The sequence below is a fragment of the Trichechus manatus genome, unplaced genomic scaffold (assembly GCF_000243295.1).
Source record: "Trichechus manatus latirostris isolate Lorelei unplaced genomic scaffold, TriManLat1.0 scaffold00067, whole genome shotgun sequence".
NCBI lineage: Eukaryota > Metazoa > Chordata > Mammalia > Sirenia > Trichechidae > Trichechus > Trichechus manatus.
In genome coordinates this window covers 13,972,594-13,995,186 of record NW_004444003.1, presented here as the reverse complement: position 1 = coordinate 13,995,186, position 22,593 = coordinate 13,972,594, and the positions used below count along the sequence as shown (strand labels likewise).

The 22,593-nt window shown below is 37.2% G+C and overlaps 1 protein-coding gene across 1 annotated transcript in view; it reads left to right on the top strand.

The window, feature by feature from the left end:
- NET1 (neuroepithelial cell transforming 1) overlaps nt 1-22,593 on the top strand; it is an 80,248-nt gene that overhangs the window by 40,722 nt on the left and 16,933 nt on the right. Inside the window, exon 3 of the mRNA XM_004379720.2 lies at nt 7,930-7,989. Coding sequence (XP_004379777.1) covers nt 7,930-7,989 — 60 coding nt within the window. The remainder of the gene's footprint in view (nt 1-7,929; nt 7,990-22,593) is intronic.

Below are 22,593 nucleotides of genomic sequence, written 5' to 3'. Positions count from 1 at the left end.
GCACTCTGGCTGTACTTCTTCCAAGACAGATTTGTTCATTCTTCTGGCAGTCCAAAGTATATTCAACATTCTTTGCCAACACCATAATTCAAAGGCATCAGTTCTTTGGTCTTCCTTATTCATTATCCAGCTTTCAAATAGATATGAGGCAATTGAAAATACCATGGGCTTGGGTCAGGTGCATCTTAGTCCTCAAGGTGACATCTTTGCTTTTAAACACTTTAAAGAGATCCTTTGCAGCAGATTTGCCTGATGCAATACGTCCTTTGATTTCTTGACTGCTGCTTCCATGGGCGTTGATTGTGGATCCAAGGAAAATGAAATCTTGACAACTTCAATCTTTTCTCCATTTATCATGATGTTGCTTATTGGTCCAATTGTGAGGATTTTTGTTTTCTTTTGTTGAGGTATAATCCATACTGAAGGCTGTAGTCTTTCATCTTCATCAATAAGCGCTTCACGTCCTCTTTACTTTCAGCAAGCAAGATTGTGTCATCTACATATCACAGTTTGTTAGTCTTCCTCCAGTTCTGATGCTACGTTCTTCTTCATATAGTCCATCTACTCAGATCCTTTGCTCGACATACATATTGAATAGGTGTGGTGAAAGGATACAACCCTGACGCACACCATTTCTGATTTGAGACCATGTGGTATCACTTGTTCTGTTCGAACAACTGCCTCTTGGTCTATGTACAGGTTCCAAGTGAACACAATGAAGTGTTCTGGCATTCCCATTCTTCACAGTGTTATCCATAATTTGTTACAATCCTCACAGTTGAATGCCTTTGCATAGTCAATAAAACACAGGTAAACATCTTCCTGGTATTCTCTGTTTTCAGCCAAGATCCATCTGACATCAGCAACGATATCCCTCATTCCACATCCCCTACTGAATCTGGCTTGAATTTCTGACAGTTCCCTATTGATGTACTGCTGCAACAGTTTTTGAATTATCTTTAGCATAATTTTACTTGCATGTGATACTAGTGATATTGTTTGATAATTTCTGCATTCTGTTGCATCACCTTTCTTTGAAATGGGCACACTGATGGATTGCTTCCATTCAGTTGGCCAAGTAGCTGCCTTCCAAATTTCTTGGCATAAACGAGTGAGCACTTCCAGCATTGCACCCATTTGCTGAAATATCTCATTTGATATTCTGCTAATTCCTGGAGCCTTCCTTTTTGCTAATGCCTTCAATGCACCTTGGACTTTTTTCTTCAGTACCATCGGTTCTTGATCATATGCTACTTCCTGAAATAGTTGAATGTCGACCAATTCTTTTTGGTACAGTGACTCTGTGTATTCCTTCCATCTTCTTTTGATGTTTTCCTTCATTGTTCAATTTTTTGCCCATAGAAACCTACAGTATTACAACTCTAGGCTTGAATTTTTTCTTCAGTTCTTTCAGCTTGAGAAATGCCGAGTGTGTTCTTCCAGTTTGGTTTTCTAACTTCAGGTCTTTGCACATTTCATTATTAACACTTCACTTTGTCTTTCTGAGCCACCCTTTGAAATCTTCTGTTCAGTTCTTTTACTTCATTGTTTCTTCTACTCTCTTTAGCTGCTCTGCATTCAAGGGTAAGTTTCAGAGTCTCTCTGACATCCATTTTGGTCCTTTTTTTTTTTTTTCCCCTGTCTTTTTAATGACCTTTTGCTTTCTTCATGTATGATGTCCTTGATGTCATCCCACAATTCATCTAGCCTTGGGTCATTAGTGTTCAGTGTGTCAAATCTGTACCTGAGATGGTCTTTAAATTCAGGTGGGATATCCTCAAGGTTATACTTCAGCTCTCGTGGACTTGTTTAGATTTTCTTCAGCTTCAGCTTGAACTTGCATATGAGCAATTGATGGTCTGTTCCACAGTAGGCCCCTGGCCTTGTTCTGACTGATGATATTGAGCTTTTCCGTTGTCTCTTTCCACAGATGTAGTCAATTTGATTCCTGTATATTATATCCAGCAAGGTCCATGTGTATAGTTGCTGTTTATGTTGTTGAAAAAAGGTTATTTGCAATGAAGAAGTCGTTGGTCTTGCAAAATTCTATCATGCGATCTCCAGTGTCATTTCTGTCACCAAGACCATATTTTCCAACTACTGATCCTACGTTGTTTCCAGCTTTCTCATTCCAATCACCAGTAATTATCAATGTATCTTGATAGCACGTTGGATCATTTTCAAACTGCAGAAGTTGGTAAAAACCTTCAGTTTCTTCATCTTTGTCACTAGGAGTTGGTGCGTAAATTTGAATAATAGTCATTGTCATGGATTGAATTTTGCCCTCCAAAAATATTCGTCAACTTGGCTAGGCCATTATTCCCAGTAGTATGTAATTATCCTCCATTTTGTGATCTGATATAATTATCACACCCTTACTCAAGTCACACGCTTGTTTGAGTCACACCTTTTATCTCGTAAGACATAAAAAGAGAAGCAAGCAGAGGGAGAGGTCGTACTACCACCAAGAAAGAAGAGCTGGGAGTGCAGTGAGTTCTTTGGACCTGGGGTCCCTATGCTGAGAACCTCCTAGACCGAGGGGAAGACTGATGCTAAGACATCTCTAAGGAATGCCAGGCCCACAGATTTTGAAAGACAAGGACCTTCCTCCAGAGCCAACAAAAAGAAAGCTTTCCCCTAGAGCCAGTGCCCTGAATTCAGACTTCTAGCCTCCTAAACTGTGAGAGAATAAATCTGTGTTTGTTAAAGTGGCATTTCTGTTATAGCAGCACTAGATAACTAAGACAGTTGTATTAACTGGTCTCCCTTGTAGGCAAATGGATATTATCCTATCACTGACAGCAATGTATTTCAGGATAGATCTTGAAATGTTCTTTTTGACAATGAATGCATATTTGATTGTCTTATTCTGAATGGCCAATACCAGTCCATTTCAGCTCAGTAATGCCTAGAATATTGATCTTTTTGTGTTCTATTTCAGATTTGTTGACTTACAATTTTCCTAGATTCGTACTATATGCATTCCATGTTCTGATTATTAGTAGACGTTTGCAGCTATTTCTTCTTATTTTGAGTTATGCCACATCAGCATATGAAGATCCCAAAAGTTTTACTCCATCCATGTCATTAAGCTCAACTCTAGGGAGGCAGCTCTTCTCCAGTCATATTCTGAGTGCCTTCCAACCTGACGGGTTCATCTTCTGGCACTATATCAGACAGTGTTCAGCTGCTACTTGTAAGGTTTTCACTGGCCAATTTTTGCAGAAGTAGATCGCCAGGTCCTTCTTCCCAGTCTGTCCTAGTCTGGAAGCTCTGCTGAAACCTGTCTACCACAGATGACCCTGCTGGTATTAGAAATACCAGTGTCATATCTTCTAGCACTCATTTGTCAGTTTGTCACACTGTGGTGGCCTGCATTTTGCTGTGATGCTGATGTCACCTGGTATTTTCCTAATAAACCCCATAACTGTGACTATGGTCTGTGAGTTCTGTGTGGAATCAATGAACCCAGCAGAGAAATAGAGAATGCCATGGCTGCATCAACTGGAATCAGAATTGGTAAAAAGGGTTGGAGAAAGGAGGTATGTCTGACTTCCACTTTATTAGAATCAGTCTTGGGCTGATGCTGCTGATCTTGATTCTCTCTCCTCCCCCTTGTGAAGTTAGACGAGGAGGTCTGCCACCATTTTTACAATGCCTATCAGCAAAAATATTTTGAGCATATACCCTGATATACTTATTTGTAATTTATGTGTTTGTACTACCATTAGTAGCTAATATCTCAAAGCACGATATTCATTTTGGGTGAGGTTAATGATGTTGTTCGGTGTTAGTGAGTCGATTTCAACTCATAGCGACCCTGTAGAACTATAGACCCTATAGAGTAGAACTGCTCCATAGAGTTTCCTAGGCTGTAATCTTTACAGGAGCAGATCGCCAGGTCTTTTCTCCCATGAAGCAGCTGGTGGTGCATTCAAACCACTGACCTTTTGGTTAGTAGCTCAGTACTTAACCATTGCACTACCAGGGCTCGAGGTTAATGACAGTGGGCATAAATCTGTATTTCAAATAGTCATAATTTCAGAGTTTTGGGCCGACTTCTTATTGGATCTGATTAGATCACCATTATTTTTAACCTTATGATGTGGGTGATGAAGAAGTGATCATCTGTATATTAAATATTAGTGAAGCTTATTTTTTAAAGATCAAAGAAATGCATGTAAGTTCTAACATTTTCTTCCTGCATCTCAGGGAAGATGTCTTGTATATTGCCTCAGTGTGTGTGTCCCACTTGGGAAGACATTTTTATAGAGGTCTCCCAAGACAAAGTAATATCTCATGGTTCATGTATTAAAACCTTTGGAATGTGATTAAGGCAGTACTACGAGGGATATTTTAAATGCATATCTGAAGAAAGAATAAGTACAGAAATTAATGAGAAAACAATTAATGAGAACAATAGACTAAGCCAAAGAAAATAGAAGGAAAAGTAAGAGTGGGAAAAAATAAAATCAACACCCAATCATGACAAAACTCTTGACAAACCAGAAATAGAAGAGAACTTCCTTAACTGGAGACCTACCACAAACAATATACGTAATAGTAAAATGTTAGAAACATTTCCTTTAAATTTAGGAAAAAGCCTGCCGTCCCCATATCTCTTCCACATTATACTAGTGATTGTAGCCAATACATTACAAGGAAAACAAGCAGTATACAAATTAGAAAGGAACAGACAATATGGTTTCATTTCTTTCAGACAATATGATTATCTATATAGAATATTCAAGGGAATATTAATAGCAGCTATTAGAGCAAATAAGGGTTCAAACATTGGTATTTGATACACGAACCATAAAAAGAAATCAATGTAATGTACATACACTGTTGTTACTGTTATTTTTGTGTGTTGTTGAGTCAATTCTGACTCATAGTGACACTGTGATAGAGTAGGAAATCCGCATAGGATTTCCTAGGTTGTAATCTTTATGGGAACAGATCACCAGCTTTTTTCTCCCACAGAGCAGCTGGTGGGTTCAAACTGCTGACATTTCAGTTCGCAGCCGAGCGCTTAACCATTGCACCACCAGGGCTCCTTGTACATATACTGAAACCAAAACCAAACCCATAGATGTCAAGTCGATTCCGACTCATAGTGACCCTATAGGACAGAGTAGAACTGCCTCATAGGGTTTCCAAGGAGCAGCTGGTGAATTCGAACTGCTGACCTTTTGGTTAGCAGCCAAGCTCTTAACCACTGCGCCACCAGGGCTCCTGTATGTATACTAGCAGTAAGCAAATGTAATTTTTAAAGATGATCCCATTGAAATAGCAACAATTTTTTAAAAAGCAAAGAATAAATCTATGAAAAGATATGTGAGACTTTTATGGAAAAAAATTGGAAATCATTAAATGAAGGACACAGAAGACCTATGTGGAGAGATGTGCTATATTCATGCAGGAAAAGAACTTGTATTTTTATCAGTATAAAAATTCAGTATTCCCCAAATTAATTCATAAATTCAGTGAAATTCTAATAAAAATCTCATTAAAGTTTAATTGAGCTCATTCTACAATTCATGTGGAAGAAGAGAGGACCCAGAACAGTGAAAGCAGTATAGAAGTCTGGGGAAATATGACTTACTATATTAGCTATTAAGACTTGTTCCGAAGGTATAGTAATTACACAGCAGAACACTGATGCCGGGATAGATAGACAAATGGAACAAAATAGAAAGCCCAGAAACTGATATCAGTTTGTGTGTGAACTTACTGTATAACACACATTACAAAAGAATGGTGCTATCCACAAATGGTGTTGAGGGAGGGCAAATGACTATCCTACTTCACACCACATACTTAAAAAATAAGTTCCAAATGGATTAAAGATAGAAATATGAAAAGCAAAACTTTAAAATGAAGAAAATACAGTAGAATATTGTAAAATGTTAAATTTCTTTATACATATACCTATACAAGTATACAGTTTTGTTTAAATGCATACATATGATCATATACATACTTTTTTCCCAGTTTAATCCTCTGTTGCTTGGCAATCTCTTTCCCCTTCCCTCTTCTCCCCACATTTTCCTCTCGTCCTCTAACCTCTATTCTAACCCATGTCAACAACATCATAGGTATCCTATATTTTGCTTATATAATTATTTGCAAATACGTAGACAATCACACAGTCACAGAAAGATACACATGCAGGATTTTTGGCTAGTTTGTTTTTCAAAATTGGATCATATTATTCATACTTTTCTGCATCTTCTGGATATGATCTTGGGATAAAGATGCCGAGTTCTATCACTTCATTTTTTAGTTTTTTCCAATTTTGATTTATGTTATTCTTCCGTATCATTTTCTTAATGTCTTTTAGCTCAATTTGAAGTAATATGTTATAGTTGTGATCTGCTTTTTGAACATACTGGTGTGCCTTCATTCTCTATAGAGGTGTTATTCTGCCCCTCATTTTTTCTTAGAGTTACTTTGTGTAGGAGTTGACTTTGTATTTCTTGTGTATTCCTAGGTATTTTACATTATTTTTATTGTTCCTATGAATAGGATCTTTTTTTAAGAAAAAAAAAAAGTGAATTTTTTAGTTGGTTATTTTTGGTGTAAAAGTAAACTACTGTTCTCTGGGTTACTTTTTGTGGTACTTTGTCTTGTTTCTGAATCTAAATGGGAATTGTTATTTGTTACATATTTTTACTATGTTAAGAAAGCATCTTACTAGTCTTATCTTTGCCTTCAATTCATCAGTCAGGATCGCAAGATAATACTTTTTTCCGTTGACTTGTCAACATGGTGAATTGTAGTAATAAGATTTTCCGATATTGCATTTTTAGGAAGAGCCTCCTTAGCCACGATGTATTAAATTCTTTTAACATACCATTATATTCTATTTGCTCATATTTTATTTAGAATTTTTGCATCATTTTAAATAACTGACACTGGTTTTGTTGTTTTCTTTTTTGTGTGCCAACTCTTCTGGACTTTCATGTTGGTATTACGCTTAGTTTGTAAAAAGAACTAGAAATCTGTTTCTTAAAGATTTGAAAGAACCTAGCTATGAAATCTCTGAGCCTGGATCTTTTTGTGTGATGGTTCTTTGGTACACCTGATTTATTTAAAATATAACTTTTAAGTTTGCTTTGCATCTTTTCTAATTTACATGGCTGCATTTATGTTTCTACAATTTGTCTTTCTCATTTTAATTTTTTGTAAGGATTGTACATTTTCAAACTTCTAATATTATTATGTACCTTGGCTTACATGTCATTAACATTATCTGTATCACAAGTAATCTGAAAAGTTATTTTGAGGTGTGGGAGAATAAAATGTTTCTTAAGGGTGCTTATTCAATATTAATTAATTGAGGACCAGAAATCATAGATAAGCATATAGTTTTGCTACTTCTGTCACCAGTAATGCTGAATGAAGGCAATGAGTGGTTACTAGAAAGTATTCCAGGGACATGTGTGTTCATCTTCCAGTTGACAAATCCTGCTTCAAGTAACACGTCTTAATTACATTGGGTGAGGAGGAAAGCACATTTCTTTTCTAGTAAAGACTCCTTCCCTACTATCATAGGATAAATAATGTGTTCCTTTTTTAAAAAAATAAAAGTGTATTTATGTATAAAACTTATTTTACTTTTTCTCTAATAAGTACAGACAGCCCTTGACTTACATAAGGGTTCTGTTTTGAAAAAATTTACATAAGTTTTTTTAATAAGGCAGAATCACTTCCCAGCAGGAGATTTAGTTAGGGGGCACTATTTAGACAGTACATATGCTAGAGACAATTTATTAGCTTCCCTCATCAAAATAATTTTCTTCTGAATACTGAATACAACCAAAGGCTTCATTTTTCAAAAGTGATTTTTCTAGTTGTATAGGTCTTTGCTTAGTAGGAGTAAAATGCATTCCGTCTTTATAAGAATGAAACTTTTTTTTCCTGTAGAAAAGAAAACGAAGAGAGAAAGATGATGATGTTGTAAGCCTCTGCAGCCTTGATCTTAAGGTAAGCCTTACTGCTCTGTCAAAGAAAAGCATTTTAAAATATGCACATAGCATATTATTTCTGTGCTATAAGAATAAATGCTGATTTGGTTTTTGCATTTTTATAAAGTTCAAAACTGAATAATACTGGCTGTTATAAATACCTTCTTTTTACTGTTCTAGTTCTTTAAGAATGAGCGGAAAACTGCCCTCAAAACAATGTTAGGCTATAACTAGTGATCACAAACTCAAAATGCCCAAAGAGACCAGGCCTATAATATATACAAAAAAAGGAGGTAGGGCAGTACAACGTGTGCTTCAGACATCAACTCTAAATGTCTTCTCTGACACGAACTACAAACGCTTTTCTTCTTCTGGCCCGAAGCACCCATAGTTAGTTCCAAGTTTCACACTTTAAAGTACGCACAGTCCTCCAGACTGCCATGTCTGCCCAAGACTTCAGATAGTCACAAGGTCCTCGGGTGGCACAAACGGTTTGCTCTCTGCTACTAACCTAAAGGTTCGTGATTCGAATCCACCCAGTGGCACCACAAAAAAAAAAAAAAAAAAAAGACATGGTGATCTGCTTCCATAAGGTTACAGCCAAGAAAACCCTGTGGAGCACAGTACTACTCTAAAGCACTCAGGGTCCCATGAGTTGGATTCAACTTGATGACAACATGTTTGGGTTTGTTGTTTTTGTTTGTTCATTTGTTTAATTCTTAAATTGAAAAAACTGAAAAGAAACAAATGAGTTGTTGGCATGGAAAGGAATTATTCTGATAATTTAAAAACAGTCATTTGATTGTACATCCTTAGTAGGATGTAACCTATAGCTTCAAACAAACAAACAAACTTAAAATCCATGGTTCACATTTTCTTTCCTGGTGGGAAGTGCCACTATTGAAAAAATATAATAAATATATAGTTTCAAGTCATCTTTTATTTTGGGAACATTTTCTTGAATTATACTTTTCAGTGTTTTTCCTATTCTATTGTTTTCTCTCCCCTTCCCCACCCTTTATACTTATGTTGGATTTTCTTTTTTTAATCTTTTATATGTATCACTTTGTCTCTTATTTTTGAAACTCTCCTTCTGTACATCTCTTACTTTTTTTAAGGCATTATTGATTGTTTTTTATTCTGAAATAATTGTTTCTTTTATTTTTAATTCTTTCCTGAATTCTGTCACCTCTTATTTCAAATCTTCCTTTTCTCTAATCTCATAATTTCTGAGTTTTAAGTTATTCTTTCATAGCCTCTATCATTTTCTTAATTTCTTTTAGGCTATACAGACATTATCCTGCTCCACATGCTCTGTCTTCTTATAATAGTTTTAAATGGGATTCATGATTCTTTTCTGTTGCTCATTTTTTAAGTGCAGAAAGCTTTTCTGTACTTTAGGTAAGAAAAGACCAGGATAGCCTTTTCAGCCTCATAACTCCAGAGCTCCCTCTTCTGTTGTTTTCACAAAGTGATTATATATATATGGTCTCATATTTTCTAAGATCTTTCTTTTCTGATCCCTCTTTTATCTGGAATTGTTCTTGTCTGTGCTCCTATTGCCCTGTTCTACTCAATTTGGGTTCTACTTTTAGCAGTCTTTTTTCAGAAGTGTTACTTTTGAAAGTTTAAATGGCCCAGACTGCTTCAGCACTAATAAGCCTTATTTCGTAGCAGTGTTCTTGCCCTCAGCCTGAGAATCGGATCCTGCAGGTTAGGCTATGGTTCTCTGACTAGAAACTAGAGTTTCTATTGGCAGTTTGAGGGGGTTTTCCTATTTTCAGGACTTTCAGAGAAGCCCAGGTGCCTTCCCTCTGCTTCTTGCATAAATCTGATCCCATGTGGGTCTCACAGCTATCTAGCTTGTCCCTGTCTGTCATATTTTGAGGTTTAGGGGAAAACTTTGTCTCTTCATTTTGTTGCAGATTTTATCTGAGTTTTCTGTTTTGCTATGCTAGTTGCTCTGTCTTTTTTGTTTTTCTTTAAAGAATGAAGAACTGTCAGAGATTTAATTAACTTATTGATGAATGAACCAGCAGGATTCAAAGCTGGTTCAGAGGACTATGGGAAATATTGAAGTGTTCTAATCGCTGAAAAAAACAAAGGTGGAATAAGATTGTAAATTACATACAAAGCAGATTTACATCTTTACCTGTAACTCTACCTACAAAATTTATTTACATTGCTGTCAGACAACCATTTGCATTGATATCAGTTAACATCTACCCTTATACAGTTGTAAAATAACCTAATCAATAACAAATAGTGAAAGGAACAGATTCTTGGAAAATGGCAGCATAAACAAATCATCGTTCCAACCCTCCCCCACAAATACAACAAGGAAATGGTGCTCAGCTTTGAGAGACTGTAAATTGGGGAGCAGAGGAAAGCAACAGGGAACTACACACAAGCAAGAATCAACAAATCAACAATGAGACGCACATGGTAGGAAACTTGCTTCTCCCACCATCCCTGCCCCTCTCCCAGCCGGTGGGCTGCCAGTTGCTATGAACTGGGGTAGTGGCCCCAGAAAGAGCGTGCTTCCCTAACTACCACAGCCCTTGCCTGTACAAAAAGACAGGACCCCCAGCTTCTGCCCTAAAATCAACAAGGCTGACCTCCCCAGGGGTTCATTTGGAGTGTGCCAGACCTCCGCCACCCAGACACTGTCAGTTGCAAGTCTACTGCAAATTGCTACGGAAGGCCCGTGCGGTGGCATCTGCGCTCATAGTCAGTACTCTACCTTCCTCCCATGCACCCCATAGCTAAGGCCTCTGAAACTAACAGGTCAGATCTCCCAAGGAGTCGTTTCTGGTCTGTCTGCTTGCCCTTTCAGTCAATGCTGAGGACTGCTGATTAAGGCTCCTGTGTGCTAAGAAGCAGGCATCTTTAGTAGAGGCTACATTCACAACCAACAAACTCCAGAGGGGGCTCTGATAGCAACAAAGCAGATCTCCCGAGGGTCTGTTTGGAGTGTGCCAGCACCTCCCCCACCCAGACAATGTTGGCTGCAAGCCTACTGCAAATTGCTACAAAAGAGCTCTGCAGTGGAGTCTGCTCCTGTAGTAAACACTCTGCCAGCCTCCCTGCACACCCTGAAACCAACAGGGTAAACCTCCCTGGTAGTAAACTGGGATTAGTCTGCCCCCACTTCCAGTTGCCACTGAGGACTGCAGACTGAGGTTGCTGCGTGTTAGGAAGCAAGAGTCTTGAGTAGAGGCTGTACTCACAGCCAACAGTCTACCAGCGGGGCTCTGATAGCAACAAGGCAGACCTCCATGGGGATCTGAGTAGAACGTGAGACCCCCTTCCCACCTGGTAACTGTTAGTTGCCCAGCTGTTGAAGACTGCTACTGGACTAATAGGAACTTCTACAGAAGGTTCCCTACAATGGAGACAAGAGGTGGATCACCTAAGTAGAGACTGCTCCCTTAATCCCACAGGGACACTGAGGGTCTCAAACCAAAAATACCGATCTCTCAGAGGTCCTTCTAGGGAGTGCCAGTCCCTCTCCTCCTGAATTAAAACATTCCCAGATGTTAGGGATTGAATTATGTACCCCAAAAATTTGTGTCAATTTGGCTAGGCCATGATTCCCAGTACCATGTGGTTGTCCTCCATTTTGTGATCTTATGTAATTATCCTCCATTTTGTGATATGCTGTAAATCCTAGCCTCTATGCCTATGGTTATGGTCTCATTTGGGACTGAATTGACTTTTGTGTTAATGAGGCAGGATTAGGGTGAGAGGTATATTGAGTTACCGCCTTACTAGAGGGTGTGACTCAAGTCACCATCCTTACCCCAGTCACCACCCTTACCACCTTTAGTCAAGTCACATCCTTGAGTCACACCTTTTATCTTACAAGAGATAAAAAGAGAGAGAAGCAGGCAGAGATAAGGACTTCAATATCACCAAGAAGAAGAGACAGGAGCTGAGCACATCCTTTGGACCCGGGGTCCCTGCGCTGAGAATCTCTTAGAACGAGGAGACACAGAGAGAGAGCTGTAACACTGGAGATGGTACAAGATGGCAAGAATCAACAACAGAGAAATGGCAGCAGCATAACCAGGAGACTGGTGTGAGACGGCGTGGGAGCCAACCCACAGAGCGAGAGAGTGCTGAGTGCCTTCGGGCAAGAGCCTTCCTGGTGGAGTGGGGTACCTCTGGCCACTTATCTGCAGAGCTAAAGAGCTTTGTGACAGTTGGATGAGCAGGGCATAGAGGCTGAGGGGCCAAGGGTCAGGGAGAGGCCTACCTGCAGTCATGGCTGAGAAGAGGCTGTCCTGATATACACGGACCTTCCTCCAGAGGCAACAGAGAGAGAAAGCCTTCCCCATGAGCCAGCATTCTGAATTTGGACTTCTAGCCTCCTAAACTGTGAGAAAATAAATTTCCGTTTCTTAAAGCCAACCATTTGTGGTATTTCTCTTATAGCAGCACTAGATAACTAAGATACCAGACAAACAGAAGCTGAGAGAGTTCATATCCACCAGACTGGCCCCATAAGAAATACTAATGGGAGTTCTATAGATGGAAGGGAAAAGACACTAGGAAGTATTCAAAGCTATATATAAAAAGAAAGTTCACTAATGAAGGGAAATATATGGACAAGTATAAGGGCTAGTAATAAGGTACTCATGCTTGATAATTCTAAATGTTTTGTCCTTCATGTTTTTTAGTAACAAATATGTAAAAGACAAGGATAAAATTATGTTACAGGGCACATGAAATATAAAGACGTAATTAGCAATAACAACCACAAAATGGGGGAGAGGAATGGTATAGATATAGAATTTCTCGTGTGTTAATGAAGTTAAGTTGGTACCAGCTTACCCGAAAAAGACAAAAAACCAAACCCATTGCCACTGAGTTGATTCCAACTCATAGCGACCCTATAGGACAGAGTACAATTGCCCCATCAGGTTTCCAAGGATGGCTGGTGGATTCAAACTGCCGACCTTTTGGTTAACAGTTGTAGCTCTTACCCTAGAATGTTATAAATACAATCTCTTAAATGTAATATCATGGTAACCACTAAGAAAATATATTAAAAACATATACAAAAGGAAAAGGGAAGGGAACGAAAAAGGCTCATTACAATAAACTAACAAAACACATAAGCAAGCAGTACTAAAGGACAAAGACAAAGAAAGCTTAAGTTATACAAAAAAACAAATAACAAAATGGCAAAAGTAAATCACTTCTTATCAGTAATGGTGAATGTAAATGGACTAAATGCTCCAATCAAAAGGCAGAGAGTGGCAGAATGGATTAAAAAAACATGCTCCAACTGTATGTTATTTACAAGAGACACACCTTAAACCCAAGGACACAAATAGGTTGAAAGTGAAAGGATGGAAAAAATATTCCATGCAAATAACAACCAAAAGAGAGCTGGGGTGGCAATCTTAATATCAGACAAAGTAGACTTTAAAACAAAATCTGTCAGAAGAGATAAAGATTGATATTATATAGTGATGAAACGGTCAATTAATCAAGAAGAGTTAACAATCATATATGTACCCAACATCAAGGTACCTAAATATATAAAGCAAACACTGATAAAATTGAAGGGAGAAATATATAGTACTACCATAATAGTTGGAGACTTGACTACACCACTTTCAATATTGGAGACTTCAATACACCACTTTCAATATTGGACAGAACATCTAGAAAGAAGATCAACAAGGAAACAGAGGACCTGAATGACAGTATACACCTACTAGACCTAACAGACATATATGGAGCACTCCACACAAAAACAGTATAATATACATTCCACTCCAGTGCACATGGATAATTCTCCAGGACAGACTACATTTTAAGTCACAAAGCAAGTCTTGATAAATTTTAAAAGATTGATATCATACAAAGTATTTTCTCTGACCACAATGGAGTGAAGCTAGAAATCAATAACAAAAAAAAAAACCTGGAAAATACACAACCATATGGAAATTAAACGACACACTATTACACTACCAACAGGTCAAGGAAGAAATCACAAATTTCTTAGAGTCAAACAAAAATGAAAGTAGAGCATACCAAAACTTATGGGATACAGTGAAGGCAGTACTCAGAGGGAAACTTACAGCAATAATGGCCTACATAAAAAATCAAGAAAGATCTCAAATGAACAATCTAACTCGACAACTGCAGAAACTAGAAAGAAAAAAGCAAACTAAGCCTAAACCTACCAGAAGAAAGGAAATAACAAAGATCAGAGTAGAAATAAATAAAATCAAAAGAGAGAATCAACAAAACTAGAAGTTGGTTCTTTGAAAAGATCAATAAAATTAACAAACTTTTAGCTAGACTGACAAAGAAAAGATGCAAGTAACCAAAATAAAAAAAAGAGGGGACATTACAACTGACCCAATAGAAATAAAGAGAATTATGACAGAATATTATGAACAACTGTATGGCAACAAACTGGATAACCTAGATGAAATAGACAAATTCTTAGAAGCACACAACCTGTCCAAACTGACTTAAGAAGAAATAGAAAGTCTCAACAGACCCATAACAAGTGAAGAGATTGAATCAGTGATCAAAAATCTTCCAACAAAAAAAAAGTCCTGGACCAGATGGCTTCACTGGGGAATTCTGTCAAACATTTAGAGAAGAATTGACACCAACACTGTTTAAACTCTTCTAAAGACAGACAAGGAAGGAATCCTCCCTAATTCATTGTTTGAAGCAAACATAACCCTGATACCCAAATTAGACAAAGATACCACAAGAAAACTACGGGCCAATATCTGTTGTGAATATAGATGTACAAATCCTCAACAAAATACTAGCAAACAGAATCCAACAGCATATTAAGAGTAATACACCATGACCAAGTGTAATTTATTCCAGGAATGCAGAGATGGTTCAACATTAGAAAATCAGTCAACGTAGTATCATCATCAGTAGAACAAAGGAAGTGAACCACATGATCATCTCTATGGATGCAAAAAAAACATTTAATAAAATCCAATATCCTTTCTTGATGAAACCCTAAAGAAGACTGGAATAGAAGCGAAATTCCTCACTATGGTTCAGGGCATATATGAAGAGCCAACAGCCAACATACTTAATGGAGGAAGATGGAGAGCTTCCCCTTTGAAATCGGGAACAAGACAACGGTGCCCACTCTCATCACTTCTATTCAATATTATATTAGAAGTCCTAGCCAGAGCAATAAGAGAAAAAAAGAAAAACTATCTAGATTGGAAAAGAAGTAAAATTATCTCTGTTTGTGGATGAGATAGTCCTATATATAGAAAATCCTAAAGAGTGCACAAGAAAACTTCTAGAGCTAGTACAGGAATTTAGCAAAGTTGCAGGGTGTAAGGTCAACAAACAAAAATTAATTGGGTTTCTATACACCAGCAATGAGAAATCTGAAAGGGAAATTAGGGGAATCCATTTAAAATGGAATCTAAGAGACTAAAATACCTAGGAATAAATCTAACCAAGGACGTGAAGGACTTATACAATGAAAACTATAAAACACTGCTGAGAGAGGTTAAAGGAGGCTTAAATAAATAGAAAGATGTTCCATGTTCATGGATTGGAAGACTTAATATTGTTAAGATGTCAGTACTACCCAAAGCGATTTAGATTAAATGCAATCCTGATCAAATTTCCAACAGCCTTCTTTACAGAAATAGAAAAACCAGTCCTCAACTTTACATGGAATGGCAAGAGGCCCCAAATAGCTAAAACAATGTTGAAAGAGAAGAACAAAGTAGAAGAACTCACACTTCCTGATTTTAAGACATACTATACAGCTACAGTAATCAAAACATCCTGGTACTGGTATAACAATAGATACGTAGAGCAATGGAATACAATTGAGAGTCCAGAAATAAACCCACACATCTGTGTTCAACTGATTTTTGACAGGGGTGCTAAGTCCATTCAATGGAGAAAGAAGAGTCTCTTCAATAAATGGTGTTGGGAAAATTGGATTTCCACATGCAGAAAAATGAAACAGGATCCATGCCTCACACCATACACAAAAACACATTCAAAATGGATTAAGGACTTAAATGTGCAAACTAAAATCATAAAATTCTTAGAAGAATAAGCAGGGGCAATGCTGGGAGGCCTAGCTTTCAACAGTGGATTATCTAATATAATAACAAAAGCACAAGCAGCAAAAGACAAAAGAAATAAATGAGACCTCATAAAAATTAAAAACTTCTGTTCATCAAAAGACTTTACCTAAAAAGTAAAAAGATAAGCTGTGAACTGGGAGAATATCTTCGGAAACCATGTATTTGACAAGAATCTAATAACCAAAATATATATAAAACTTCAACAACTTAACAACAAAAAGACAAATAACCCAATCATAAAATGGGCAAAAGACTTGAATAGACATTTCACCAAAGAGGACATTCAAATGGCCACCAAACACCTGAAAAGATGCTCAACTTTATTAGCCATCAGAGAATGCAAGTCAAAACTACAATGAGATACCAATTTTACTCCCACTAGGATAGCTAAGATAAAAGCAAACAAACAGAAAATAACGACGTTGGCAAGGATGTGGGGAAACTGGAACCCTTATCCATTGCTGGTGGGAATGCAAAATGGTACAGCCGTTGTGGAAAACAGTGTGGCAATTCCTCAAAAAACTAAAACAGAACTACCATATGACCCAGCAATTCCATTCCTATGTGTATACCCAAAAGATTTGAAAGCAGAGACTCAAAAAGAAACTTGTACACCAGTGTTCACTGCAGCACTATTCACAATAGCCAAAAGGTGGAAACAACCTAAATGCCCATCAGCAGATGAACGGATAAACAAAATGTGGTACATACACACAATGGAATACTACTCAGCCAGTAGGAGAAATGAAGACTCGATACATGGTACAGTATGGATGGAGCTTGAAGACATTAAGCTGAGCAAATAAGCCAGTCACAAAAGGACAAATATTGTATGACCTCACTTATATAAAAAGACAGGAAAAGGCAAATGTATAGAGACCAAAGTTCATTAGTGGTTACCAAGGGTGGGATGGAGGGGGGAAACGGGGATTAACAGTGATGGAAAAATCCCATTGATTAAGAGTTGCACATCCAATTATCGTAATTGCTGTCAATAAGTTGTACGCTTGTAAAAGTCAAATTGGCAAGAGTTGTATGATAGGTATATTTACAACAACAAGCAAAAAAAAAAAAGTAGCTGCTGAGGCTGCTTATGTACAACCAGACACCTCATGGGATTTGGTTCCTTGGTTTGGAGATTTAGGGTCATGGTTTCATGGGACATCCCAGTTAATTGGCCTAATAACATGTTTATTGCTTCTGTTCTACCTCCTAGTTCATTTCATAATGCCTGGGGTCATAAAAGCTTACAAGTGGCCATCCAAGGCACAACAATTGGTCTCTATTCACCTGGAGCAACAGAAAGGAGAGTCAGGAATAGAAGGCGGATATGGAATGTGTAACTAATTGCCTCTGTGAACACCTGCCTCCTTTGCCATGAGACCAGAAGAACTGGATGGTGACCAGCTACCATTACTGAACGTTTTGATTAAAGATTCCACAGAAGAATCCTGATCAAAAAGGGGAAAATACAGAACAGAATTTCAAATTCTCATGGATTCTAGATTTTCTGGAGCCATGGGGGATGGATGACCCCTGAAGCTATTGCCCTGAAATAATTTTTAAACCTTAAACCAAAAACATCCCCTGAAGTCATCTTAAAACCGAACAGTAGTTTAGCTTAACTAGTAAAAAAAGGTCTGCCTTGAGCATTGTGCTCTTTTAAGAACTATCTATATGGGATCAAATTGACAACAGCAACTCAAAAGATAGGAACTTATGGGGCAGTGAGTTTGTGTTAATGAGGGAGGAACAACTTGGAAAAGGAAGGTGAGAATATTTGCACAACTCATTGTAATCAATGTCACTAAATCGTACGTGTAGAAACTGTTGAACTGGTGTATGTTTTGCTGTGTATATTCTCAGCAACAACAGCAAAATAAATAAAATTTAGAAAAAAAATAGTGAATCAAACAAAAAGTACATAGCCCAAGAAAGAGAAATAATCCATTGAAAGGGCATTCAGTCATCCTTTTTGCCTGTTTTCAAAGTTGGGATTTTTTTTTAACAGTTCCCTCTTGTTATCATCTCCAGTCAGTTGCTTAACTCTATATGGCTCTATTTTTGCTAACTATACTATAAAGAGGCTATCTATGTTAATACTTTTTGCTGAACCTGTTTTTGATCAAAAATAATTGGGAAGGATTATTTATGATATACCAAGGTTCTTAGCTTGTCATACCATTCTGTTTATAGTGTTTCTAATAGTATTTAATAGACTTTGTAACTAGTACTTAATTGATCTGAATTGTCTTTTCCCAGGCCAAATTCCTAGTGAAGCTTATAGACACTCAAATTTTTAATCCAAATTATTTTTAAAAACTCATATTCACATATAACTCCATCACTAGTTTTTTTTTGTATTCATCTTGTTCAAATGTAACAGCATTTTGCTTTTGTTTTTGTTTTTAACTCGCTACTTGATATTTTGGAACTCTGGTTTCTTAAAAGTTCCATTTTGTTAATATTTCAATTAATGTTTCTTTTTTTAGTAAGATTTGAAATTATATTTTTAACCTATTTTTAGTGAGAAATATAGGAGATATTTGTAATCTTTAATGCTAGTTTTGAAATGGAACATCATTTTCTTATTTTAGAATAAGTCCTTAAAATATTTCTTATGATCTGTGAATCTTTTTCATACATTTGTATGAATTTTAAATATATGTTTACTTTAGTAATATATGATAGCTACACAAGGGCTAAAGATGCACATTTTATTGTCATCTATAGTTTTCTATAGATTAAAAGATTGTTTATGTAGTCATTTTTATAAGGTCCTTACAAATATAATTGGAAAGTTGAAAGAACAGGTTGACTATTACATTTCGCAATATTTCATGTAGAGGGCAGCAGAGAACTTAGATTTTGTTTTACCTTTGTCCATAATATGGCTTTCCTAAGCCTAATTTCCAATTGCTTGTTATTGTTCCAGACAAAAGTAAAAAAAGTATCTAGACAAAAAATAATGATTATTCTTAAGCTCTAGTTTCTAAATTCCAGACAAACCTTTTTCACATTAAAATAAAAAAAGGGAAGTAGCCTAACAGTTCTTTTTCTATTGGGAAGGGAATCAATGTTAACTTTCTCTTTATCTTGTTTATATTTTAGGAAACAATGCCTTAAAAATCTCCATTCACACAAAGGAATAGAAGCTATAACTAAACCTGGTCTTTGGAATCTAGTTTTTTAGGTTTTTGGGTTTTTTTAATTATAAACTTGATGTCTTTTACAAAACTGCATTATTGTTTTCAGATAACCCAATTAAGTTTTTAAGCTTATAAATTCTAGATCTTCTACACAAAGAAAAGACACTCAACCAATCTGTGCCTCAGTTATGCCAGTTGACAAAGTCATATAAATAAACAGTTGCTATTAAAAACATAGGAGTCCCTGGGTGGTGCAAACCATTAAGCACTCAGCTACTAACTGAAAGATTGTCGGCTCAAATCCAACCAGAGGTGCCTCAGAAGAAAGGCCTGATGATCTACTTCCAAAAGATCACAGACATTGAAAATGCTATGGAGCACAGTTCTACTCTGAAACACAAAGGGTCTCCATGAGTTGGAATTGACTTAACAACAGTTGGTATTAAAATATGATAATTAAAGCACTACCATCAGTTGAAATGAGATTTCTTCTAAAGCTTCATTGTACAACTTTAACTGTTTCATTATTATCTTTTTATTTAATCTCTTAACCTTCCTTATGATGTCCTAGAAGAAATTGGCAATTATTTAGTGAATGCTAGCCTGGGACTCAGGGGACTTAGGTTTTAAACCTAACTGCTACTGATTCACTGAATGATAGCTAACACTTAACTGAGCATTTAGTATGTACCAAAACATGTGCTAAAGGTTTTACATTTATTATCTTAGGTGGAAAGTATGTTGTAATAGGAGTTGAGCAGGCCAGATTAGAATCTCTTTTCAGCCATGGATTAACCAAGCAAGTTTGGACAAGTTTCTTAAACTATCTGGGCTCTTGTTTCCTCCATCCATAAAATGGAGATATTGATATATACTTCATAAATAAGGTAGCATAAAGCTCCTAGCACAGAAGAGAAACTCAAATATCCCTTCCATTTTTTACCATCATCCTTCAGCTTCCTCCTAAGAAAACTGGGGGGGAAAAAACCATTGCTGTCGAGTCAACTCCAACTCATAGCGACCCTATAGGTCAGAGTAGAACTGTACCATAGAGTTTCCAAGGAGTGTCTATTGAATTCGAACTGCTGACCTTTTGGTTAGCAGCTGTAGCACTTAACCACTACACCACCAGGGTTTCCAAGAAAACTGAGGAGGATGGATTAATGATCTGAAAGAACCTTTTCAGTCTTCTGATACTGAACATTGACTCAAGATTCTCTCAGGCTCATCCCTTAGAATACTAATTGAACATCCACATGTTCATTGTTCCTTTTTTAGACACTATCTACAGTTGTCTAAATTATATTTAGACCACAAAACTGAATATTCAAAATGAAACTAAGATTTTAGCGTTGATGGGTTAGGATTTTTTTGACCATGACTATCATCTTTAGAACCTATTAGGCTCATGTAGATGTCTATTTTTAAATAAAACAACTTCTACCTTTACCTCCTGGGTCCTCAGCTAAAGGAGAGAAATGAAAGCTATCCCATTCCCACATTATCTTGACTTACTTCTATGATAACTAAATGGAGGAACAATAGTTTTGAGAAAGACACTGGGTAAGAGACCCATATGACCTCCACAACAGCTTCTTCCCTAACTCTCACTGCACATAGTCCTTTATTCCTTTATGAAACTAAGTGACCATAAGCAGTGGCCTTACTTGCACCATTTTTTAAATGATTAAACTAACTGAACCAAACTACTGGGTTCCATCCCAGGCTCTGAGAACTTAGGTGGATTAGTTTTCTTACCTATAAAATTAGGGAACTTGATGCCATGATTTACAAGGTGCTTCTACTTCAGTGCTATATAGAAATATCTTCTACAGTCAGCCACTCTCACACATATTGCCCAGTTGTGGCCAGGTAATAGAGGATAGCTGATGAAATATAATCAATATCCATTACTTTAAAAAAAAAAAGAAAAAACAATGAAAACCTCAAAGCAGACTGATGAATTACCATCACCTTGTATGCAGAGCACATCGGTGGCTACAGAAGAGCAGCGCTGGTCCTTCCTGCCCTATTCATTCTTCAACCCCTGCAATTTACTTTGTTGATTCCACTGAACTTGCACACTTAAGATCACTGTGAAACTTGCAATCCCTAAATTCATGAATCTTTTCTTACCTCCCTTAACCTCTTTTCAATAATTAACATCTTTTCTTCCCATGGCTTCTTGTTTTGTTTCTTTCCTTGTGATTGTTAATTCTTTTCTCTTGGCATTTGTCTTAGTTATCTAGGCTGCTATAACAGAAAAACCACAAGTGGATGGCTTTAGCAAACAGAAATTTATTCACTCACAGTTTAGGGGGCTAGAAGTCTGAATCCAGGGCACCAGCTCTAGGGGAGGGCTTTCTCTCTCGGCTTTGGGAGAAGGTCCTTGCCTCCTTATCATCTGTAGGCCCAGCATTCCTTGGAGATCTCTATGTATCTTGGCATCAATCTTCCACTGGGTATATGTGGATCAGGGCTGCGACCTGAGTCAGGGTGTTGCATCCCACCCTAATCCTCATTAACATGACCTAATCGTGGACTGAGGAATACCGTTGCTGATGTCAGATAGATCTTGGCTGAAAGCAGAGAATACCAGAAAGATGTTTACCTGTGTTTTATTGACTATGCAAAGGCATTCAACTGTGTGGATCATGACATTATGGATAACATTGCGAAGAATGGGAATTCCAGGTGACTTAATTGTGCTCATGAGGAACCTGTACATACATAGACCAAGAGGCAGTTGTTTGAACAGAACAAGAGGATACTACATGGTTTAAAGTCAAGAAGGATGTGTGTCAGGGTTGTATACTTTCACCATACTTATTCAGTCTGTATGCTGAGCAAATAATCCATGAAGCTGGACTATATGAAGAAGAATGTGGCATCAGGATTGGAGGAAAACTCATTAACAGCCTGCAACATGCAGGTGACACAAACTTGCTTGCTAAAAGCAAAGAGGACTTATAGCACTTACTGATGAAGATCAAAGACCACAGCCTTCAGTATGGACTGCACCTAAAGAAAACAAAAATCTTCACAACTTGACCAATAAAGCAAGATCCTGATAAACGGAAAATATGATAGTTGTCAAGGATTTCATTCTTCTTGGTTCCACAATCAGCACCCATGGAAGTAGCAGTCAAGAAATCAAATGACGTATTGCGTTGGGCAAATCTGCTGCAAAAGACCTCTTTAAAGTGTTAAAAAGCAATGGGCAAAGGAAATGAACAGACACTTCACCAAAGAAGACATTCGAATGGCCAACAGACACATGAGGAAATGCTCGCGATCACTAGCCATTAGAGAAATGCAAATTAAAACAACAATGAGATACCATCTCACCCCGGCATTACT